This window comes from Lagenorhynchus albirostris, chromosome 6 (assembly GCF_949774975.1).
Source record: "Lagenorhynchus albirostris chromosome 6, mLagAlb1.1, whole genome shotgun sequence".
NCBI lineage: Eukaryota > Metazoa > Chordata > Mammalia > Artiodactyla > Delphinidae > Lagenorhynchus > Lagenorhynchus albirostris.
Window position 1 is genome coordinate 34,019,212 of NC_083100.1, and position 22,217 is coordinate 34,041,428.

At 38.2% G+C, this 22,217-nt stretch overlaps 1 protein-coding gene across 1 annotated transcript in view; it reads left to right on the plus strand.

Annotated features, from left to right (window-relative positions):
* C2CD6 (C2 calcium dependent domain containing 6) overlaps positions 1-22,217 on the plus strand; it is a 140,621-nt gene that overhangs the window by 38,304 nt on the left and 80,100 nt on the right. Inside the window, 4 exon segments of the mRNA XM_060152326.1 lie at positions 7,607-7,726; positions 13,315-13,359; positions 14,298-14,366; positions 16,046-16,125. Of these exon segments, the coding sequence (XP_060008309.1) occupies positions 7,607-7,726; positions 13,315-13,359; positions 14,298-14,366; positions 16,046-16,125 (314 nt within the window).

The window sequence follows — 22,217 nt, forward strand, 5'->3', positions numbered from 1 at the left end:
TGCAGCCAAAAATAAATTTAAAAAAAAAGGACAGCAAAATAATATGTCACAGATGAAAGAGCAAGGTAAAGACCTAGAAGACCAAATAAATGAAGAAGAAATAGTCACTCTACTTGAAAAAGAATTCAAAGTAATGATAGTAAAGATGATCCAGAATCTCAGAAATAGAATGGAGGCACAGATTGAGAAAATACAAGAAGTTTTTAACAAAGATCTAGAAGAAATAAAGAACAAACAAACAGAGATGAACAACACAATAACTGAAATGAAAAATACACTAGAAGGAATCAAAACAGAATAACTTAGGCAGAAGAACGAATAAGTGAGCTGGAAGACAGAATGGTGGAAATAACAGCCAAGAAGCAGAATACAGAAAAAAAAATGAAAAGAATTGAAGACAATCTCAGAGAGCTCTGGGACAACAGTAAATGCACCAACATTCGAATTATAGTGGTCACAGAAGAAGAGAAAAAGAAAGGGTTGAGAAATCATTTGAAGAGATTATAGTGGAAAACTTCCCTAACATGAGAAAGGAAATAGTCACCGAAGTCCAGGAAGCACAGAGAGTCCCATACAGGTTCAACCCCAGGAGAAACACACCAAGACACATATTAATCAAACTAACAAAAATTAAATTCAAAGAAAAAATATTAAAAGCAGCAAGGGGGGGACCTTCAAGATGGCAGAGGAGTAAGACATGGAGATCACCTTCCTCCCCACAAATACATCAAAAATGCATCTACATGTGGAACAACTCGTACAGAACACCTACTGAGTGCTGGCAGAAGACCTCCGACTTCCCCAAAGGCAAGAAACTCCCCACGTACCTGGGTAGGGCAAAAGAAAAAAGAAAAAAACAGATACAAAAGAATAGGGACGGGACCTGCACCTCTGGGAGGGAGCTGTGAAGGAAGAAAATCTTCCACACACTAGGAAGCCCCTTCACTGGTAGAGACGGGGGGTGGCGGCGGGAAAGTGTTGGAGCCACGGAGGAGAGCTCAGCAACAGGGATGCAGAGGGCAAAGCGGAGAGATTCCCGCACAGAGGATTGGTGCTGAGCAGCACTCACCAGACTGAGAGGCTTGTCTGCTCACCTGCCTGGGTGGGACGGGTGGGGGCTGGGACCTGAGGCTCTGGCTTCTTTGGAGGTCAGATCCCAGGGAGAGGACTGGGGTTGGCTGCGTGAACACAGCCTGAAGGGGGCTAGTGCGCCACAGCTAGCAAGGAGGGAGTCCAGGAAAACGTCTGGAACTGCCTAAGAGGCAAGAGACCATTGTTTCAGGGTGTGCAAGGAGAGGGGATTCAGAGCACAGCCTAAATGAGCTCCAGAGACAGGCGTGAGCTGTGGCTCTCAGTACAGACACCAGAGACGGGCATGAAATGCTAAGGCTGCTGCTGCAGCCACCAAGAAACCTGTGTGCAAGCACAGGTCACTATCCACACCTCCCCTCCCAGGAGCCTGTGCAGCCTGCCACTGCCAGGGTCCTGTGATCCAGGGACAACTTCCCCAGGAGAACACACAGCGTGCCTCACGCTGTTGCAGTGTCACACTGGCCTCTGCCGCTGCAGCCTCGTCCCGCATTCCATACCTCTCCCTCCCCTGAGCCTGAGTGAACCAGTGCCCCCTAATCAGCTGCTACTTTAAGCCTGTCCCGTCTGGGCAGAGAACAGACTCCCTCAGGTGACCTACACACAGAGGTGGGGCAAAATCCAAAGCTGAACCCCAGGAGCTGTGCAAACAAAGAAGAGAAAGGGCAATTTCTCCCAGCAGCCTCAGGAGCAGCGGATTAAATCTCCACAATCAACTTGATGTACCCTGCATCTGTGGAATACCTGAATAGACAACGAATCATCCCAAATTGAGGAGGTGGACTTTGGGAGCATCTATAGACTCGGGGTTTGCTTTCTGCATCTAATTTGTTTCTGGTTTTATGTTTATCTTAGTTTAGTATTTAGAGCTTATTATAATTGGTAGATTTGTTTATTGATTTGGTTGCTCTCTTCCTTTTTATAAAATATAGATGTATATTTTTTCCTTTTTCTCTTTTTGTGAGTGTGTGAATACTTCTTTGTGTGATTTTGTCTGTATACCTTTGCTTTTACCATTTGTCCTAGGGTTCTGTCTTTCCTTTTGTTTTTTTTTTAGTATAGTTTTTAGCACTTGTTGTCATTGATGAATTTGTTTATTGGTTTGGTTGCTCTCTTTATTTCTTTCTATTTTTTATTACTTTTTAATTTTTTTACTTTTAATAACTTTTTGTTTATTTATTTTTCTTTTTTCTTTCTTTCTATTTTTTTCTCCCTTTTCTTCTGAGCTGTGTGGCTGACAGGGTCTTGGTGCTCTGGCCAGGTGTCAGGCCTGAGCCTCTGAAGTGGGAGAGCTGAGTCCAGAACATTGGGCCACCAGAGACCTCCCAGCCCCACGTAATATCAAATGGCAAAAGCTCTGCCAGAGATCTCCATCTCAACACTAATACCCAGCTCCACTCAACAACCAGCAAGCTACAGTGCTGGACACCCCACACCAAACAACTAGCAAGACAAGAACACAACACCACCCATTGGCAGAGAGGCTGCCTAAAATCATAAGTTCACAGACACCCCAAAGCACACCACCAGACATGGTTCTGCCCACCAGAAAGACAAGATCCAGCCTTATCCACCAGAACACAGGCACTAGTCCCTTCTACCAGGAAGCCTACACAACCCACTGAACCAACCTTACCCACTGGGAGCAGACACCAAAAACAACAGGAACTACAAACCTGCAGCCTGTGAAAAGGAGATCCCAAATGCAGTAAGTTAAGCAAAATGAGAAGACAGAGAAATACACAACAGATGAAGGAGCAAGGTAAAAACCCACCAGACTAAATAAATGAAGAGGAAATAGGCAGTCTACCTGAAAAAGAATTCAGAGTATTGATAGTAAAGATGATCCAAAATCTTGGAAATAGAAAGGAGAAAATACAAGAAACGTTTAACAAGGACCTAGAAGAACTAAAGAGCAAACAAACATTGATGAATACAATAAATTAAAAATTCTCTAGAAGGAATCAATAGCAGAATAACTGAGGCAGAAGAACATATAAGTGACCTGGAAGATAAAATAGTGGAAATATATATAACTACTGCAGAGCAGAATAAAGAAAAAAGAATGAAAAGAATTGAGGACAGTCTCAGAGACTTCTGGGACAACATTAAACACACAAACATTCGAATTATAGGGTTCTCAGAAGAAGAGAAAAAGAAAGGGTCTGAGAAAATACTTGAGGAGATTATAGTTGAAAACTTCCATAATATGGGAAAGGAAATAGTCAATCAAGTCCAGGAAGCACAGAGAGTCCCATACAGGATAAATCCAAGGAGAAACATGCCAGGACACATATTAATCAAACTATCAAAAATTAAATACAAAGAAAAAATATTAAAAGCAGCAAGGAAAAAGCAACAAATAACATACAAGGGAATCCCCATAAGGTTAACAGCTGATTTCTCAGCAGAAACTCTGTAAGCCAGAAAGGTGTGGCAGGGCATTTTTAAAGTGATGAAAGGGAAAAACCTACAACCAAGATTACTCTACCCAACAAGGACCTCCATCAGATTTGATGGAGAAATTAAAACCTTTACAGACAAGCAAAAGGTAAGAGAATTCAGCACCACGAAACCAGCTTTACAACAAATGCTAAAGGAACTGCTCTAGGCAGGAAACACAGGAGAAGGAAATGACCTACAATAACAAACCCAAAACAATTAAGAACATCGTAATAGGAGCATACATATCGATAATTACCTTAAGTGTAAACGGATTAAAAGCTCCCACCAAAAGACCAAAAGACTGGCTGAATGGATACAAAAACATGACCCATATATATGCTGCCTACAAGAGACCCACTTCAGACCTAGCGACACTTACAGACTGAAAGTGAGGGGATGGAAAAAGATATTCCATGCAAATGGAAATCAAAAGAAAGCTGGAGTAGCAATTCTCATATCAGACAAAATAGACTTTAAAGACTATTACAAGAGACAAGGACTCTACGTAATGATCAAGGGATCAATCCAAGAAGAAGATATAACCATTGTAAATATTTATGCACCCAACATAAGAGTACCTCAATACATAAGGCAAGTGCTAACAGCCATAAAAGGGGAAATCAACAGTAACACAATAATAGTAGGGGACTTTAACACCCCACTTTCACCAATGGACAGATCATTGGTGAAAGTGATCAATGAAGGAAACATTGGTATGCTCATCAATGAAGGAAACATTGGTATGCATTTGGTATGCTCGTTTTCCTTGGAAAGTTATTTGTGGACCTTTTTTGAGGTCTAGGGTGAAAGTAGCACTTCTAAGGAATACTCGTGTTTGCTTCTAAGGCATACCAAATATTTAAAGAAGAATTAATAGCAGTCTTTCTCAAACTCTTCCAAAAAATAAAAGAGAAGGGAGCACATCCAAACTCATGTTACAAGGCCAGCATCACTGTGATACCAAAACCAGACAAGGACACTACAAGAAAATTCCAGGCTAATATCCCTGATGAACATGGATGCAAAAATCCTCAACAAAGGATTCGCAGACCAAATTCAGCAATACATTAAAAGAATCATACATGTTACATTAATATGATTAAGTAGGATTTTCTCCAGGGATGCAGGGGTAGTGCAACATCTGCAAATCAGTCTATATTATACACCACATTAATAAAAAGGATAAAAATTACATGATCATCTCAATAGATGCAGTCAAAATTCAACATCCATTCATGACAAAGCTCTCAAAAAAGTGGGTAAAAAGGGAATGTACCTCAACATAATGAAGGCCATATATGAAAAACCCACAGCTAATATTATACTCAATGGTGAAAAACTGAAAGCTTTTCCTCTAAGATTAGGAACAAAACAAGGCTGCCCACTCTTGCCACTTTATTCAACATGATAATGGAAGTCTTAGCTGGAGCAGTTAGGAAGGAAAAATGAAAGGCATCCAGATTAGAAAGGAAGAAGAAAAACTGTCTCTATTTGCAGATGACATCTTATATATAGAAAAATCTAGACTCCACACACACAAAAAAACCTGTTAGAACTAATAAATTCAGTAAAATTGCAGGATACAAAATCAATGTACAAAACTAGTTGCATTTCTATACACTAATAACAAACTGTCAGAAAAATTAAGTCTCATTTACAATTGCATCAAAAAGAATAAAATACCTAGGGATAAATTTAATCAAGGGGGTGAAAGGCCTGTACACTGAAAACTATAAGACTTTGATAAAAGAATTTGAAGAAGACACAAATGGCTAGGTATTCCATGCTTATGGATTGGAAGAATTAATGCTGTTAAAATGTTCATACTACCTAAAGCAATGCAATCTCTATCAAAATTCCAATGGCACTTTTTACAGAGATAGGAAAACAATCCTAAATTTTGTTGTAACCACAGAAGACCCCAAATAACCAAAGCAATCTCGGGAAAGATTAAAGCTAGAGGCATCACACTTCTGATTTCAAACTATATTACAAAACTATAGTAATCAATATGCTATTGGCATAAAAAGAGACACGTAGCTCAAAGGAACAGAATAGAGAGCCCCAAAATAAACCCACATATATATGGTCAATTAATTTATGATAAAGGAGCCAAGAATATACAATGGGGAAAGGGCAGTTTCTTCAGTAAATGGTGTTGGGGAAACTGGACCACTATCTTATACCATACATAAAAAGAAACAAAATAGATTAAAAAGTTGAACATAAGACCTGAAACCATAAAATTTCTTGAAGAAAACATAGGCGGTAATTCCTTGACATTGGTCTTAGCAATGATTTTTCTTGGATTTGACCCCAAAAGCAAAAAATAAACAAGTGGGACTACATTAAACTAAAAAGCTTTTGTACGGCTGAGGAAGCGATCAACAAAATGAAAATGTAACCTACAGAATGCAGTAAAATATTTGCAAATCATATATCTGATTAGAGGTTACTGTCCAAAATATATAAAGTACTACAACTCAGTAGAAAAAAAAACCCAAACAATCCAATTAAAAAATGGGTAGAGGATCTGAATAGACATTCTTCCAAAGAAAACATACAAATGGCTAACAGGTCCATGAAAAGGTACTCAACATCAGTAATCATCAGAGAAATGCAAATCAAAACCACAGTGAGATATCACCCCACACCTGGTAAAATGTTGGTGAGGATGTGGAGAAGAGGGAACACTTGTGCACTGTTGGTAGGAATGTAAATTGTTGCAGCCACTGTGGAAAAAAATATGGAGTTTCCTCAAAAAATTAAAACTAGAACTACCAGATGATCTAGCAATTCCTCCTCTGGGTATTTATCCAAAGAAAATGAAATCATGGTCTCAAAAAGGTATCTGCACCCTCATGTTCATCGCAGCATTTACAATAGCCAAGACGTGGAAACAACCTAAGTGTCCATCCACAGTGAATGGATTAGAAAAATGTGGTATATATACATAATGAAATCTTACTCAGCCATAAAAAAGAAAAAACCCTGCCATTTGCAACAATGTGGTTGGATTTGGGCATTATGCTAAGTGAAATAAGTCAGACAGAGAAAGAAAAATATGGTATGATCATTTATATGGACAATCTAAAAAAATAAAATGAGGAAATTCCCTGGCAGTCCAGCGGTTAGGACTCCGTGCTTTCACTGCTGAGGACACGGGTTCAATCCCTGGTCAGGGAACTAAGATCCTGCAAGCCGTGTGGTGCAGCCAAAAAAAAAAAGAAGAAGGAAAAAAAATGAACTCATAGTTAAAGAGAACAAATAGATTGGTGGTTGCCAGAGGTGGGGTTTGGGGGTGGGTGAAATGGATGAAGGTGGTCAAAATGTGCAAACTTCCAGTTATAAGATAAATAGATAAATAAGTCCTTGAGATCTAATGTACAGCAAGGTGACTGTAGTTAACAATAATGTATTATATATTTGAAAGTTGCTAAGAGAGTAGATCTTAAAAGTTCTCATCACAAGAAAATAATTGTAACTGTGTGATGATGGATATTACCTAAACTTACAGTGATAATCATTTTATAATTTATACAAATATCAAATCATTATGTTGTACAGCTAAAAGTAATACAATGTGATATGTCAATAATATCTCAATTAAAAAACGTTTTTAAGGGCACCTAGAATATTAGGGTGGGGAGGCATGAGATTTATTTCAAATTAGCAAAAGAGTATATGAACTTTAAAGGTCTTGTAATAGTGGTATTGTGTTACAAAGCTCAAGGTTGGAAGGGAGTTTCAAGCTGAGACAATGATACACACTTTATCAAAAAGTAAAAGAAAAAAGAAAAGGATGTTGGATGTCTTTTGGTATTAAATGTTTGGATTACCTAGATTATTTGGGTTGGATATTGGTTACTGGACTACCTTTGATAATGTAGTTTCAGTAGAGTATTTAGGCTAAACTTTTGAATAGAGTTAAGAAGAGAGTGTATAGGCAATGGTTGTTTCCAAAAAATGGGTGTTTCAAAAAGTGTATTTTATGGATGTATTTGTTCAGAAATTATGTCTGAAATTCAGACTGAAAATTTAATGCTTCTTTTCATATGTATTTTGTATCAAGGTTCCTCGACGTCAAGATGATGAGAAGAATAATATTTACTTAGAACTAATGCAACATGACAGTACAAAATATCTTCTCTTATTAGGGAGTGTTCAGGTACATCTTTATGAAGTAATTCAGGTACGTATCAAAATTTTTTTCACCTTGGTATCACATTGTCCAGTTGGTGTTTGTTGTTAAGATTTATCTGTACCTGATGGACTCCTTTTGCTTATTATCTGTGTTATGTGCTTAGTAAACTCATGTGCTTAGTAAACAATATCTTCCTCTGGCTCAAAAAAAAAAGTTAGTTTGTAACAGCATAATGTTTTTTTTAATTTTTATTGCAGTATAATTGCCTTACAATATTGTGTTAGTTTCTACCGTACAGCAAAGTGAATCAGCAATACGTATACATAGATCCATTCTTTTTTGTACTTCCCTTCCATTTAGGTCACCACAGAGCACTGAGTAGAGTTCCCTGTGCTATACAGTAGGCTCTCACCAGTTATCTATTTTATACATAGTATCAATAGTGTATGTATGTCAGTCCCAATCTCCCAACTCATCCCATCCCCTACCCATTTTCCCCTTGGTATCCATACGTTTGTTCTCTGTGTTTTTAAAAATTTATTTTCTGGAAGGGCAATTATACAACCTAACAACCTAAAAGACTAAGCATGCTTATTTGTTTGTTTCATTTTGTTTTCTGAGATGTTTCTAAACGAGACACAAACCACAAACTCTCTTAATTGTGAGTGCCAGTTTCACTTCAGTTCTTTTATCTTTAGCTGGGCTGCTTGCAGTCTGCCCTGTGCATGTGTCATTTAGGAGTCAGCCAAAGTTTTAGGCAGAGTTTATACACAGATTCTGTGGTTCCTTCTCTCTCGCTGTCTACTGCCGCCTGCCCTTTCCTCCAAGAAAAGATAATGATTCTTCTGAACTTTGTATTTAATATTTTCTTGCTCTTTTCATAGTTTTACTAAATATAAGTTACAAAAAGTTGTATCTTTTGTGTTTCTAAACATATTATGTTTCTAAGATTAATACACTTAATTTCATTAGCTAGTATTCATTTTTTCACTGCTGTATACGTTCCATGTGAGAGTATTCCCCAGTTTATTTATCTATAATTTTTTTTTTTTTTTTTTTTTTTTTTGCTGTACACGGGCTTCTCACTGTTGTGGCCTCTCCCGTTGCGGAGCACAGGCTCCGGACACGCAGGCTCAGCGGCCATGGCTCACGGGCCCAGCCGCTCCGCGGCATGTGGGATCTTCCAGGACCGGGGCACGAACCCGCGTCCCCTGCATCGGCAGGCGGACTCTCAACCACTGCACCACCAGGGAAGCCCTATCTATAACTTTTTAATGGATATTTTGATTGTTTTCAGTTTTTTACTATTGTGCACATTGCTGCAGTGAATTTTTTTGAACATATCTTCCAGTGCGTATCTGCAGAAAGTCTCTACATTATGATGAATTGCCCTCTATGAGTCTCTATGAAGAATTGCTACATCGTAGGTAAAGAGACCATGTTATTTATTGATCAGAGTTATCAGAGAAAGAAATTTTGGTTGTTTATGGATTTCCCCCCAAAGCCTTATGATTTTAGCTGTGGTATGCTGCCTCTGTGGATTATCTGTCAGAATTCTTCTACAGGCACTTCTACCTTAATTAAATATCACATCATTTTCCTTATTAGAATTTCTCAGTTACCCCCTTTGGTCAAAACGCAGATCCCAGAAGTACAAAGTTTACCATGAGGACTTTGGTCTTTTTTTTTTTATGCACTTTTATTGGCTTGATGTTGGCTTGGGCTGATAGTTCTATGATAATATTTAAGCATCTGGACATCAGACAATAGAGGAAGATAAGAACTATGAGACAAATGTTTTGCATTTAGTTTGTATCCAGCCCTATTCAAACTAGGCCTAATGGGAGAATAAGTCCCATGGATGAGTTTGGCCCACCTTAAATAGCCAAGTGACCTTTTTTTAAACTTTTATTTTGAGATAATTATAGATTCACATGCAGCTGAAAGAAATAACACAGCATGATCCTATGTACTCATTTTCCCCCTGCTGGTAACATCTTTCAAAACTATGGTAAGTATCACAACCAAACTACAGAACGTTTCCATCTATGCAAGGATCCCTGATGTTGCCCTTTTATAGCTACACCCACTTCCTTCCTGCCCTTACCCTTCCTTAACAATTGGTTACCACCAGTCTGTTCTTCATTTCTGTAATTTTCTCAATGTAACCTTTTAGGATTGGCATGTTTTCAGTTAGCATGATTCTCTGGAGAATCATACAGGTTACTGCATGTATCCATAGTTCATTCCTTTCTGTTGTTGAGTAGTACTTCATGGTGTGAATGTACCACAATTTGTTTAAATATTCGCCCATTGGAGGACATCTGGGCTGTTTGCAGTTTTTTGGTGGTTATGAATAAGTTACTATATTCACAGGTTTTTGCGTGAATATAGTGTTCGCTTCTCAGATAAATTTCTGGGTTATAAGGTAGTTTGTGTGTACTGTTTTTAAAGAAGCTGCCAAACTGGTTTCCATCGTGGCTGTGCCACTGTACATTCCCACCAGAAATGTATGAATGATCCAGTTTCTCAGCATCCTCATCAGCATTTGGTAGTGTCACTATTCTTTATTTTAGCCATTCTGATGGCTGTGTAGTGTTACTGTGGTATTAATTTGCAGTTCCCTAACAGCTAGTAATGTTGAACATCTTTTTAGGAGGGCCTTTTTTTTCTCCTGGTTTTATTGAGATGTGATTTACATGCAGCACTGTACAAGTTTAAGGTGTTCAGCATAATGATTTGGCTTACATACCTGATGAAATGATTACCACAATAAGTTTAATGAATATCCATCATCTCCTATAGACAAAACACTAAAGAAATAGAGAAAAAAATTTTTTATGATGAGCAGAACTCTTGGATTTACTCCCTTAATAACTTTCATGTATAACATGCCATGGTGTTCATTGTTTTTATCATGTTGTACACTACATCTCTAGTACTTATTTATCTTGTAACTAGAAGTTTGTACCCTTTGACTACCTTCATAAATTAAAAGGCCTTTTACAATTTATGATGCTAGTCAGCAAATTTATGCTTATCTCTTTGGTCTCTAAAGCTTGAGCTGTATCATTTGCTATTTGGGTCACATGCAGGGATAGATTATAGACCACTTGATTATAGAACTACTAGCCATGGTAGAAATCCTCATGCAGATTGGTAAAATCTAGTGCTTGGTTGAGTTGGAAAGACCTGATGATAAGACCCAAACTACAGATCATGTTTGGAAGCATGGGAGGGCCATCTGATTGTACAACAATTATCTCACTTGTATACTTGGAAAGTACACGTGTATTGTTTATGATTACCAAGTGGTATCAGTTGCTTTCTGAATATAATTGGCCTGATTTTGGAGGCCAAAGATGCTGAATTGAATTAAATAAATCACATAATAGGTTTTGCGTAACTTTATTAAAAAAAAAAAGTTATTGGGGCTTCCCTGATAGCGCAGTGGTTTAAGAATCCACCTGCCAATGCAGGGGACACGGGTTAGAGCCCTGGTCCGGGAAGATCCTACATGCCACAGAGCAGCTAAACCCGTGCTCCACAACTACTGAGTCTGCGTGCCACAACTACTGAAGCCCATGCGCCTAGAGCCCGTGCTCCGCAACAAGAGAAGCCACCGCAATGAGAAGCCCACACACCGCCACTAAGAGTAGCCCCCACTCACTGCATCTAGGGAAAGCCCACGCGCGGCAACGAAGACCCAATGCAGCCAAAAAAAGAAAAAAGTAATTGGTCTGTACTTGTATCATTAACCCCTTGTTCCTTCATATCCCTGATACATTTTGGATTTCTTTGAGGCTCTGGGAGAAACCAGAAACATCAGCTAATTGTTAAGGTCTGGGGTCCAGTTAAGGCATATAAGTATATTGGAGTTTATAATATTTCTATATTGATTATAGAAGGGAATGTAATGTTAATTTTGGAATGAATTGCAGTACCATTTGTGTTCATTGGTTAGGCTATATGATCCATACCAGATGAGCCTAAGACTAGGTGATAAATTCAACAATTAGAAAGATTGATAGCTACTGTAATTATTTGAGAAAGGTGATAGAAAATTCAAAGGTGTGGAAGATTGTTAGAGTAATGCCCCCTAAAGAATCATGCCTCCAGGTATCTATACCTTTGACTAGTCTACAGTGCTCCCCACCCCGACTACTGCGTTTAGCCATGTAACTTGCTTTGGACGGAGCAGAATCAAATTCAGGACAGGGAACCAAGTAGCTCATTGTCACACATTGAAACTCATCAATGGAGCTGGGTGAAGGCAAGCCTAAAACTCAGTGGATTTGGATGAGTTAGATCCACATTCAGGATGAACATTTAATTGGCTCTAATGAAGACTCAATTGGGTAGATCTCAGTGGGACCTTCAGAAATAATTCAAAGACATTTACAGTAGTTAAAAGTACGAATAAAAGTTTACTTATATATGAGGGAGATGAATAAGTAGGTTGAGTTTTCCATCAAAAGCAGAGACACCATTTTTAAGAGAGAAGAGAAGAAAAAGGCAGTCTTGGAAGAGTAAGATGTTTCTCCACTCCCCACTTTGGGAAAAGGGAAGCTTTAAAAAGCAAGAAGCTATAAAGAGCATGTTGACAGGATCATTAAGGAAATCAATTTCAATTACTTATGAATTTTCTGAGAAATCTTGTGACTTTATATGAAGAATATATATGATATGCTAATTTTGTGTGATGTCTGTCATTGTACCACCACCTGTTATTTTCCTCATTATAATGCCTCACCAGGAACTGAGAGGACAGGTGTTAAATAGGTTCTTGTGGATTGCTATGTTTTGGGAGTACAGAGGACATGTAGACCAGGTGCCAAAGTTTTCACTAAATGAGAAATAGTGACCAGAATGTCTGAAAGACATTCCAGAGAGCATGAGCCTTAAAAGAGGAAAACTTTTTATCTGTGTAATAAGATAATAAATAATAAGATCTGGAAGCAATAGAAGAGAGTATGGAGGATGCTACCCCCCCACCTAACCTTGAGATATGTGGGCCTTCACTTGAGGAGTCTATAATGGAAGCGGCATCCTTAGTGATGAGGCAGGTCTGAGCTAAAGAAAGCTGGAAATGTTTAGTGGAGCAGTTAAAGATGGAAGGTTGCTTGTCAACCGTGGAATGGGGGTTCCATGAGCCACAGTGGAAAATGCTGGAAAGAAAGAGAACCATTGAATGTTGGATTAGATGGGAGGACTCATAGCACAGCAGAGATGATCAGAGATGGTGACCAAGGATACCAAATGTTTTCCTGGTTAAAAAGATCCCAACAGTCCCCAAGAGATGAGAGAAGCACTCAGTTCTGTCATGAGTCAGCCTATCATGTAGATTCATGTTTAACCCCTCAAAAGGAGTGCAGGCCTGGCAGTTCCTCTACGTATAAGCAGCAGGAACATTTTTCTTTAAAACATAAATGTAAATATTAACATTTATTTCTGGTACAACCTAGAATTTTTATTTTCTTCCAAACATTCATTATTTTGGTATTTTAGCTATTAAATTTATATGTGCATTAAACATCATTACCTGATTTTTAAAAATTTATGAAATGATTTAGATAATACACAAGGGACTATATCAGTGATTCTGTATTTAAGAATTTTATTGTTACTTTTTCTAGAAAGGGTGCTTTACTGAAGAACTCCGAATGTTGAAAAGAAACACAGTAAGAACTTTACTGAAACTTCCAAAGCTTTGTGCACACACTTAACATTTCATGTAACTTTATTCTGATATTGTTTTTATTCTTTTGTTACCCTACCAGTCACTGTTTGAACTAATAGAAATATATTAAATAGAACGTATAATATTTGCTCACAATCTTCATCTCCACCGTTTTTTAAAATGCTGCTATCTTACTGCTAAATGGTGAACACAAAAATTAGAAATCATTGGGTAAGAGAGGAAAACGCCTCTGGCTACTTCTTTGCATGGCCTTAGGATCCTCACATACTGAATTGAGGAAATATTATTTTCCTCCTTAAGGAGTTTCTAAAGAGTTGTTTACAGTTCTTACTTGAATTCCTTTTTAAGTACTTAAAAATTATTATCTTGATTAATTGATCATCTACTCAGAGAGGCTTCTGCTGCCAGTAGCCAGATCGGGGATAGGAAACATAAAAAACAGAATGATGGACATTTGAGGGCATAACCTCTGACACCCTCCTTCATTTCACATATGAGCCAGCTGTGGTTCAGAGAGATGAAATCACTTGTCTAAATCAAAATTTTATCTGAAAACGGAAGTGGAGATGGGAAAAGTGTGAATAAATACTTAAAAATATTATATACATGGATATGAATACATATATACATATGTATATATGTATCTCTGCATAATTCTATTAACAATTGTAAATTGATATTTTTCATATTTTAATCATGTAATATTCCTTAACTTTAACGTAAGGTTTTTAACATTTCAGGAATGCCATAGATTCTTCTATAGGAGTTACTTGTGTAAATTTTTTTTTCTAAATCAAGAGATTCATGCTTTGGTTTTTCTAACTTATAGATTTGTGAGGTAAAAATATCACTTGTTATCACCTCTCCATTAAAATATCTTTCTGATCAAACAATAAAATAAATTTGGCACATGTTTAGTTTATCTGCAGGGCAGAAGTGGAATTTATGTTCTCCTATGGAAACTTTGGTTATGGATTTTCACATCAGGTTAGTTCCCCTGTTTTAAAAATAATTCTACTGCAGCTCTTCAGTTAAATCATCCTCCTGAGCCTCTATCCTTTCCAGTTTGATAAAATCTTTAAAATATTTTTAAAAGAATACCATTTTTCTCTAGCCTAAAGAAAAATGAAACTTTACCATTGTTTGTTTATACATTTTTAAATAATGAGATTTTATTCGAAATGCCTTTATTATAATACTTTTGTGTGTGTGTACACTTACGTAATTGAAAACAAAATTAAGTATTCAAGAAATGAATGTATTTTTATATCTAAAAATAATCATTAAAATAGTCATTGATGTTATTAAGATATTTTGTACTTTAATCACATATAATCCTTTCTCCCCCTGATTATTTCAACATCAACCCTTCTTGATTCATCAAGAGAGTAATATGCCCAAAGAAGGTATCTTCCTAGGTTTAGCCTGCCCCTTTAAATTTACTACATATATCCATGTTGCAGAGAAAATTTTTGTACATTAACCTATATCCTTTTCTTTCATTATGTCCTCAGACCGGATTCCTAGAATGGAAATCATTGTCAGTAATGGCCTTTTCAAGGAATTGTTCTAGAAAAATTGTAGCAACATATATTCTTACCAAGTGTTTGAGAGAAATCTTGATATCTCTGGGTGCTGTCACAGCTTTGGGGCATTTATAAATTCAGTCCCATTAGTACTGCAGTTATGTAGGAGAAATGACCTGTATACTTTACATATAATCTTTACTTTTCAGTTTTTGCTATTTTTCATATTCTTGGCTGTTTTTTAATTAGGAATTGAGAGTCGGTACATCAGTCTTATTAAATAAGTCTACTGCTGTGTGTTAACAGGGAAATCCCTGTAAAATGTATTTTTAAATTTTGCCTGTGGTATATTATAATGTTTTTTAATATATTTTGAATCACAGGTAAGTAATATATTGATGAAAGCCACTAGACACGAGCTTTTTTTCTTTTTCCCCTTTCTGCTTTGATTTTTCTTTCTTTTCATTTTGCCTATTTTCTTATCATAAATTAGGCCTTAGAGGGATCCCTAATCAGTCCTAAACTGTGTCACAAAAGGCTTAGTCCTTTTTGTGACAAAGTTTATGAGTACCAAGTTCAGAGATAGGTGTTATATCTGGATATAACATGTAACAATACCATTCTTAGGGAGATAGATCCTTTTGAAATAAGACTGGGCAAATACTGTATTGTTTTATGTAGGTGGACTCTACTAAAAACTAGGAACAAAGGCATTGTAAGGAAAAGAGTGGGAAATTTAATAAAAGTTCTATTTGATTTTATGTCCATGAACTTTTCAGTAACATAGTCCCCTACTTACCTATCATGATAATGTATAAAGAGGACTTGCACTGGAGGAGATAAAGTTGCATTCAAATGTTGGCTCTCATGCCTGTTGGGTAACCCTTGAACAATTACTGATCTTCAGTATTATCTGTAAAATAGGCATAGTTATCTACCTCATAGGATTATTGGGATGATTAAATAATATTAAAGATGCAAAATTATTGGAAGATACTTAGTGCTCAATGTTAATTCTTTCTTCCTCTCTTAATTCCTTTCCTCTTTATATATATCATTTAAGTCCTGGGGGATAGTAGTATTAGGATGAACTGGAATTGTAACTAAATAGTGTTAATATATACCTATTATTTTCCTCAGTTAAAACCTCTTCAGAAAATTATTAAGCCATCTATGTTTATGAATATTGCACCACCTCCAGAAAGAACAGACCCTGTGACGTAAGTGTTAAAGTCTTATTAACGCAGTTATATCATGTGGCATTTAAAATATGTAATCCATTTGATGGATAATTTTGGTTGTCTTAAGACATGGCCAGAATGAACTAGACTCCAAGATAAAGAAAGCAGTGAATTGTTTTGTTTAAGGGGGAAGCCTAAACAAAGCCAAACAGGGTGTAGCCCTGGAGAGAGGAGTTGAGGAGGTCTGGAGATAAGAAAAGAAGAGAAGGGTTGCCAACTTCATGGCTGAAGGAGGGAAGGGAGGGGAAGCCTAACAAGGAAAGTTGGCCAGTGAGATGTTCCTTTTGCAGAAAGAGGTGAGGAACTTTTAAGATCAAGATGCCTAATAGTTGCCAGTTTTCTGCTCTGCAGTATGGTAGCATTACCCCCCACTTCCACACACTCCAGTTGTTATTTCCAAATTTTCAGCAAAAAGCCTATGGTCAAAAAAATGCAATTAGCAGGCCAAAAGTAACTTAACGTATAGTATGTCAATTAGTCTTGCAATTTCAACAGTAAAATTAGATCAAAGAAAAATGAGCACCTGAAAGAGAGATATTTAATCTATGGTGCTATCCAAGAATAAGGAATGGAAAATACTTGAAATGAGATTGAGGAAATTAGGTATAGAATAGGAAATTATATTCTGAAGTGCTGATTTCCTATCAGCACTGGGTATTATCATTAAAAATAAATGTTGTCCATTTGGTATTGGTGATTTGTTGAAATAGCAAAGCTTAATGTTTTTCTTATGTTTATTGATTATTATTTCCTTATTTATCCATTGATTCAATAAACATTTATTGAACGCTTGCAAGGCACTAAAAATACAAAGATAAATGAGGCTTGGGCCCTGCCCTCAAGTAGCTCATGGTTTAATGCAAAGGTAACATGTAAAAAAAATAAGATAATACAAATGAGATGGAGCCCTTCTAGAGGGTAACATAGAGGTCTGGGGGACACAGCCAAGGGGCTTCCCATACTTCTTGGGGGAGTCAGGAGGATCGTATTATCAAGTAAGGATCCACAAAAGAAAGAGTGCTCGATGTAAGACTTGAAAAATGAGTAGTGGTGCATCAGGTTGATTTTGTAAGGACGAGGAGACACATTCCCCAAAGACAGCACATAAGTAAAAGGTGGGAGCCATAAGAGGCTATGTTACAATGGGGAACATTGTAACATACATTCCCCATACAATGGGGAACAGTGAGTAGTTTGTTGTGGGTTGCAAAGCGCATAGGAGCAAGGAAAGGAGCAATGGGAGATGAGCTGAAGCAGTAGTCACGGGCAAGATATGGTGGTCCAGAGGTGAGGCTCTAGAGTCCAGACTACATGGACTCTGCCAGGTACTAGCTGTGTGACCTTGAGCAAGTTACTTCGGCTCTTTGTGCTTCATCTATTGAATGGGATAAAAATAACAGCTACCCAATTGAGTTATTGTAATGATTAAATAAGTTACGTATAAAGCACTTGGAACATGGTAGCAAATAGAATTCTCAGTTGTTAGCTACTTATTAAAGTAATAAATGTTTTATCATCACCATCATCATCACTGTAGGTTTATGCTTCTCAAATGTGAGTAAATTTTACTTTTTTGAGTCCTCAGGGGTGTGTCAGGGCAACACAAAGCACTGGAAGATATGGTGCATCTTTCTGGAGTATTACTTTGCTCAAAGATTTTGAGAGGGAAAATGTTATCTTAAAATTAACATTTATATATTATGCAGTAGAATTAAAAAGTCACAAATTTTCAAGATAACAAAATGATTCCAAGATGTGTGGTTTGTGTCTGATTGCATTAAGTTATACCTCCAGAGACCTTCACTGTCCTCTACCCACAGGAGTTTTTTATTGGAAAAATTTGGAAGTGCTTCAGATGTAGAACCATTGAAGAATTTTAAGTAGAGGAAGGACCGTGATCAACTTGCATTTTATATGATCCTATCAGTAGGATTGAATATGGACAGAAGTAGCTTAGTATTGGATTGGAGGAAGCTGTTGCATTAGTCTACATGAGAGATACTGACAATCTGGACTAGGGCAATAACTTGGTGGGTGTGACAGTTAATTCGGTGTGTCGAACTGACTGGGCCAGGGGGTGCTCAGATATGTGGTCAAATATTATTCTGGATGTTTTGAGTGAGATTAACATTTAAATCAGCAGACTGAGTAAAGCAGATTGCCCTCACTAATGTGGGTGGGCTTCATCGAATCAGTTGAGAGCCCCAATAGACAAAAAATCTGACCCTTCCCTGAGTAAGAGAGAATTCCTCCTGCCTTATTGCCTTTGACTGAAACATTGGCTTTTTCCTGCCTTCGGACTTGAATGGAAGCATCAGCTCTTCCTGGATCTTGAGTCTGCAGACTTTTGGACTAGAACTATGCACCATTGGCTCTCCTGGCTCTCTAGCTTGACCCACTCATCTTGCAGATCTTTGGACTTGTCAGCTTCCATAATCACTTAAATTAATTCCCTATAATGAACTTCTCTCTGTCTTTCTCTTTCTCCCCCTCTCTCTCCATCTTATTGGTTCTGTTTCTCTGAACAGCTCTCACTAATACAGATTTTGATACCGAGTGTGACTCTAGAGAAACAGAAGATTAAGGACAAGTTTTCTGAATTGGTTCTGGGGTTTGTGGAATTAGCTCTCTAATCCGATTATAGATTTAAAGACTCTAATGACTCTATTTCTAGTGGTAAAGATACACTGATAGTCCATGGCGTGATCTGGCAATAGCGATGTGAAAAATATCACCCATTGGATACCCCTAATCAAAGCAAAGAAGCAAAGATATGGGTGACTATATATATGATACTTTCAAACATTTTTGTCAAACTAATGAATATAATGAATTGGCTGGGTATTCCTAATGTTGATGGACAAAGGTGAGAAAAGAATGAGCTCAAGGCTTCAAATTCCCAGCTCAAGCATTGTGTAAATGACCTGAAATCTTCCATGTATGCCCTGCAGGAGACCCTTATCTCCTATAGCCATAATGCTAAGATTGCTGAAAACCGAAGCCAGAATTTCATCCTGCCGCTGCCTGAATTACAACGCAAATTGAGCTCCCAGCCTCACAGGGTGTCTACTGTTAAAGTGAGGATATTTGTTGGGAATAAGTGGGACCCTTAAAGTTGGGATGGGAAAATAGGAGAAGACTCTGATGAAGCTGGGGATGCTGAGCCCATAAATTCTGATATATCTGCTTTGCCATGTGAAGTGACCTCTCAAACCCCAGTGGAAGAGACCTCTCCACCCCCAGCAAAAGTGGTAGTGGCCTTTCCACCCCATCTGAGGGGATTAACCCTGCATTACTTGAAGAAGTAGTAATGGCCTCTTCTGAGGCAGTTGCCATGCAAGACGATGTTGATTCTCCTCAAAACTCACCCCCACGGACCCCCTTTGCTTCTAGGCCTGTAACTAGACTCAAGTTCCAGCAAGCCCCTAAAGGTGAGGTTCAAAGTGTGACCCACGAGGAAGTACACCACACTCCAAAAAGAACTGCTTGAGTTTTCTAATTTATATATATAAAAATCTGGGGGGGCTTCCCTGGTGGCGCAGTGGTTGAGAGTCCGCCTGCCGATGCAGGGGACACGGGTTCGTGACCCGGTCCGGGAAGATCCCACATGCCGCAGAGCAGCTGGGCCGTGAGCCATGGCCGCTGAGCCTGTGCGTCCGGAGCCTGTGCTCTGCAACGGGAGAGGCCACAACAGTGAGAGGCCTGCGTACCGCAAAAAAAAAAAAAAAAAAAAAAAAATCCAGGGGACGTGTGAAGGTATGAGAATATTAAAGGTATGGGATAGTGGTGGCAGGATCATAAAGTTGGATCATATCAAATTTATGGATATGGGCTCACTAAGCAGAGATTCTACGTTTAATTTGCAGCTTGGGGAGTTATAACACTTTGTTGGTTACTGAAACGTGGACCAAAAGATAGCCCACTGTGAGTGGATTGAAAATGCCAGGTCTACTTTAGTTTAATGTAGAGGAAGGAATTCAAAGGTTTAGGGAGATTGTACTGTTAGAGTGGATTTGTCATTTAAGACCTACTTATTCACCCTGGGAGGCTCCAGAAGACACACCTTTCACCATGACTGTGACAAATAAGTTTGTGAGGGAATCCCCACCCTTGAAGAGCCTTGTGATTGCTCTTCTCTGTAGGCCAGTGGGAACTGCAGTCACTGAACTGGAAAACCTAAGTGAACTGGGAGGAATTGGATCCTGAAGTGGCAAGGTGGGTGTGGTTACTGTGATGGACAGCAGGGTCAAAGCAGCAACCACAATCGTCTGATTCAGGTAGACCTATGGCATTGGCTGGTTGATCATGATATTCCTAGAAACAGAATATACAGGAAGCCTGCTAAATTCTTACTTGATCTGTATCAGCAGAAAAGTTCTAGGTCAAATGAACAAAAGTCTAACCTAAAGCATAAAAACAGAGCTCCTCAGTCAATTCCCAGTTTGAACCAGTTTACAGACCCACATTTGAATGAAGGGGAAGCCTGATCCCCTTGAGGAGAGACCTCAGTACAGTGCCAAAAATTATGTTAATCTTTCTCCCAGCATTCCCCCAAAGGAACTACAGCCTTTTACCAGGGTAACTGTGCATCAGAGAAAAGGAAATAGAGTTTTCAGAGACTACTGGACCCTGGCTCTGAACGGACACTAATTCCAGGAGACCCAAAATGCCACTGTTGTCTACCAGTTAGAATAGGGGCTTATGGAGGTCATGTGGTCAATGGAGTTTTAACTCTGATTCATCTCATGGGGGCCCCAGTGGGTCCCCAAACCCATCCTATAGTTATTTCCCCAGTTCCAGAATGCATAATTAGAATATATGTATTCAACAGTTGGTGAGTACCTTCCCTGTCCTGTGGAATGAGGGATATTACAGTGGAAAAGACTAAATGGAAGCCACTAGAGCTACCACTAAGAGTAAACCAAAAGCAATACCTGGAAGGATTTCAGAGATTAGTGCCACCATAGGAATTTGAAAGGTGCAGGGATGGTGGTTTCCATCACAACCCCATTCAACTCACTTATCTGGCCTGTGCAGAAAAGAGATGTATCTTGGAGAATGACAGTAGATTATTGTAAGCTTAACCAGGTGGTGACTCCAAATGCAGCTGCTGTACCAGTTTGCAGTTTCATTGCTTGAGCAAATTAACACACCCCCTGGTACCTGATATGCATCTCTTGATCTGGCAAATGCTTTTTTCTCCATACTTGTTAATAAAGACCATCCAAAACAGTTTTATTTCCACAGGCAAGGCCAGCAGTATACCTTCACTGTCCTACCTCAGAGATACATCACTCTCCAGCCCTATGTCATGATATAGTAGACAGGAATCTTGATTACTTTCTCTTATATAAGATATCACACTCACCCTTACAGTAATGACATTATGCTGATTGGACCTAGTGAGCAAGAAGTGGCACTATTCTAAACTTATTGGTAAGATATTTGCATGTCTGAAGGTGGGAAATAAGTCTGATAAAATTCGAGGGCTTTCTACCTCAGTGAAATTTTAGGGATCCAGGTATGGGGCTTGTCAAGATATTCCTGCTGAGGTGAAGGGTAAGTTGTTGTATCTGGGCTCTCCTACAACCAAAAAAAGAGGCATAACACCTAGTGGGTCTCTTGGGTTTTGGAGGCAACATATTCCTTTGGATGTGCTACTCTGGCCCATTTACTCAGTGACCTGGAAAAAATATTTATATGTATGTTTTTCTTCCCTCTCATCTCCTTATCATGTAACATAATATATATTTCCTTTATATCATAATATTGAAGTATTGTTAACCTTACATCATAGTTATTTAAGTTTCAGGATATTAAGGAGAAGAGTAAACATCACTCAAGGACTTTACATCCTTTTCTGAGGAAGGGGCTAGTGAGTTTTGGCTGTATGTATACAGGAGAGTTGTATCATGTAAGGTTAATTATGACCTTGTTATTGTTTTCATTTGGAGATTAAGCATGTTGTAAGATGTTTATGGGTACCAAGTTGACAAGGGGTGGACTTGTGATGGTTTGTTTTTTGTGTCAACTTGACTGAGCCATGAGATAGAGATTTGGATCTAGAGATA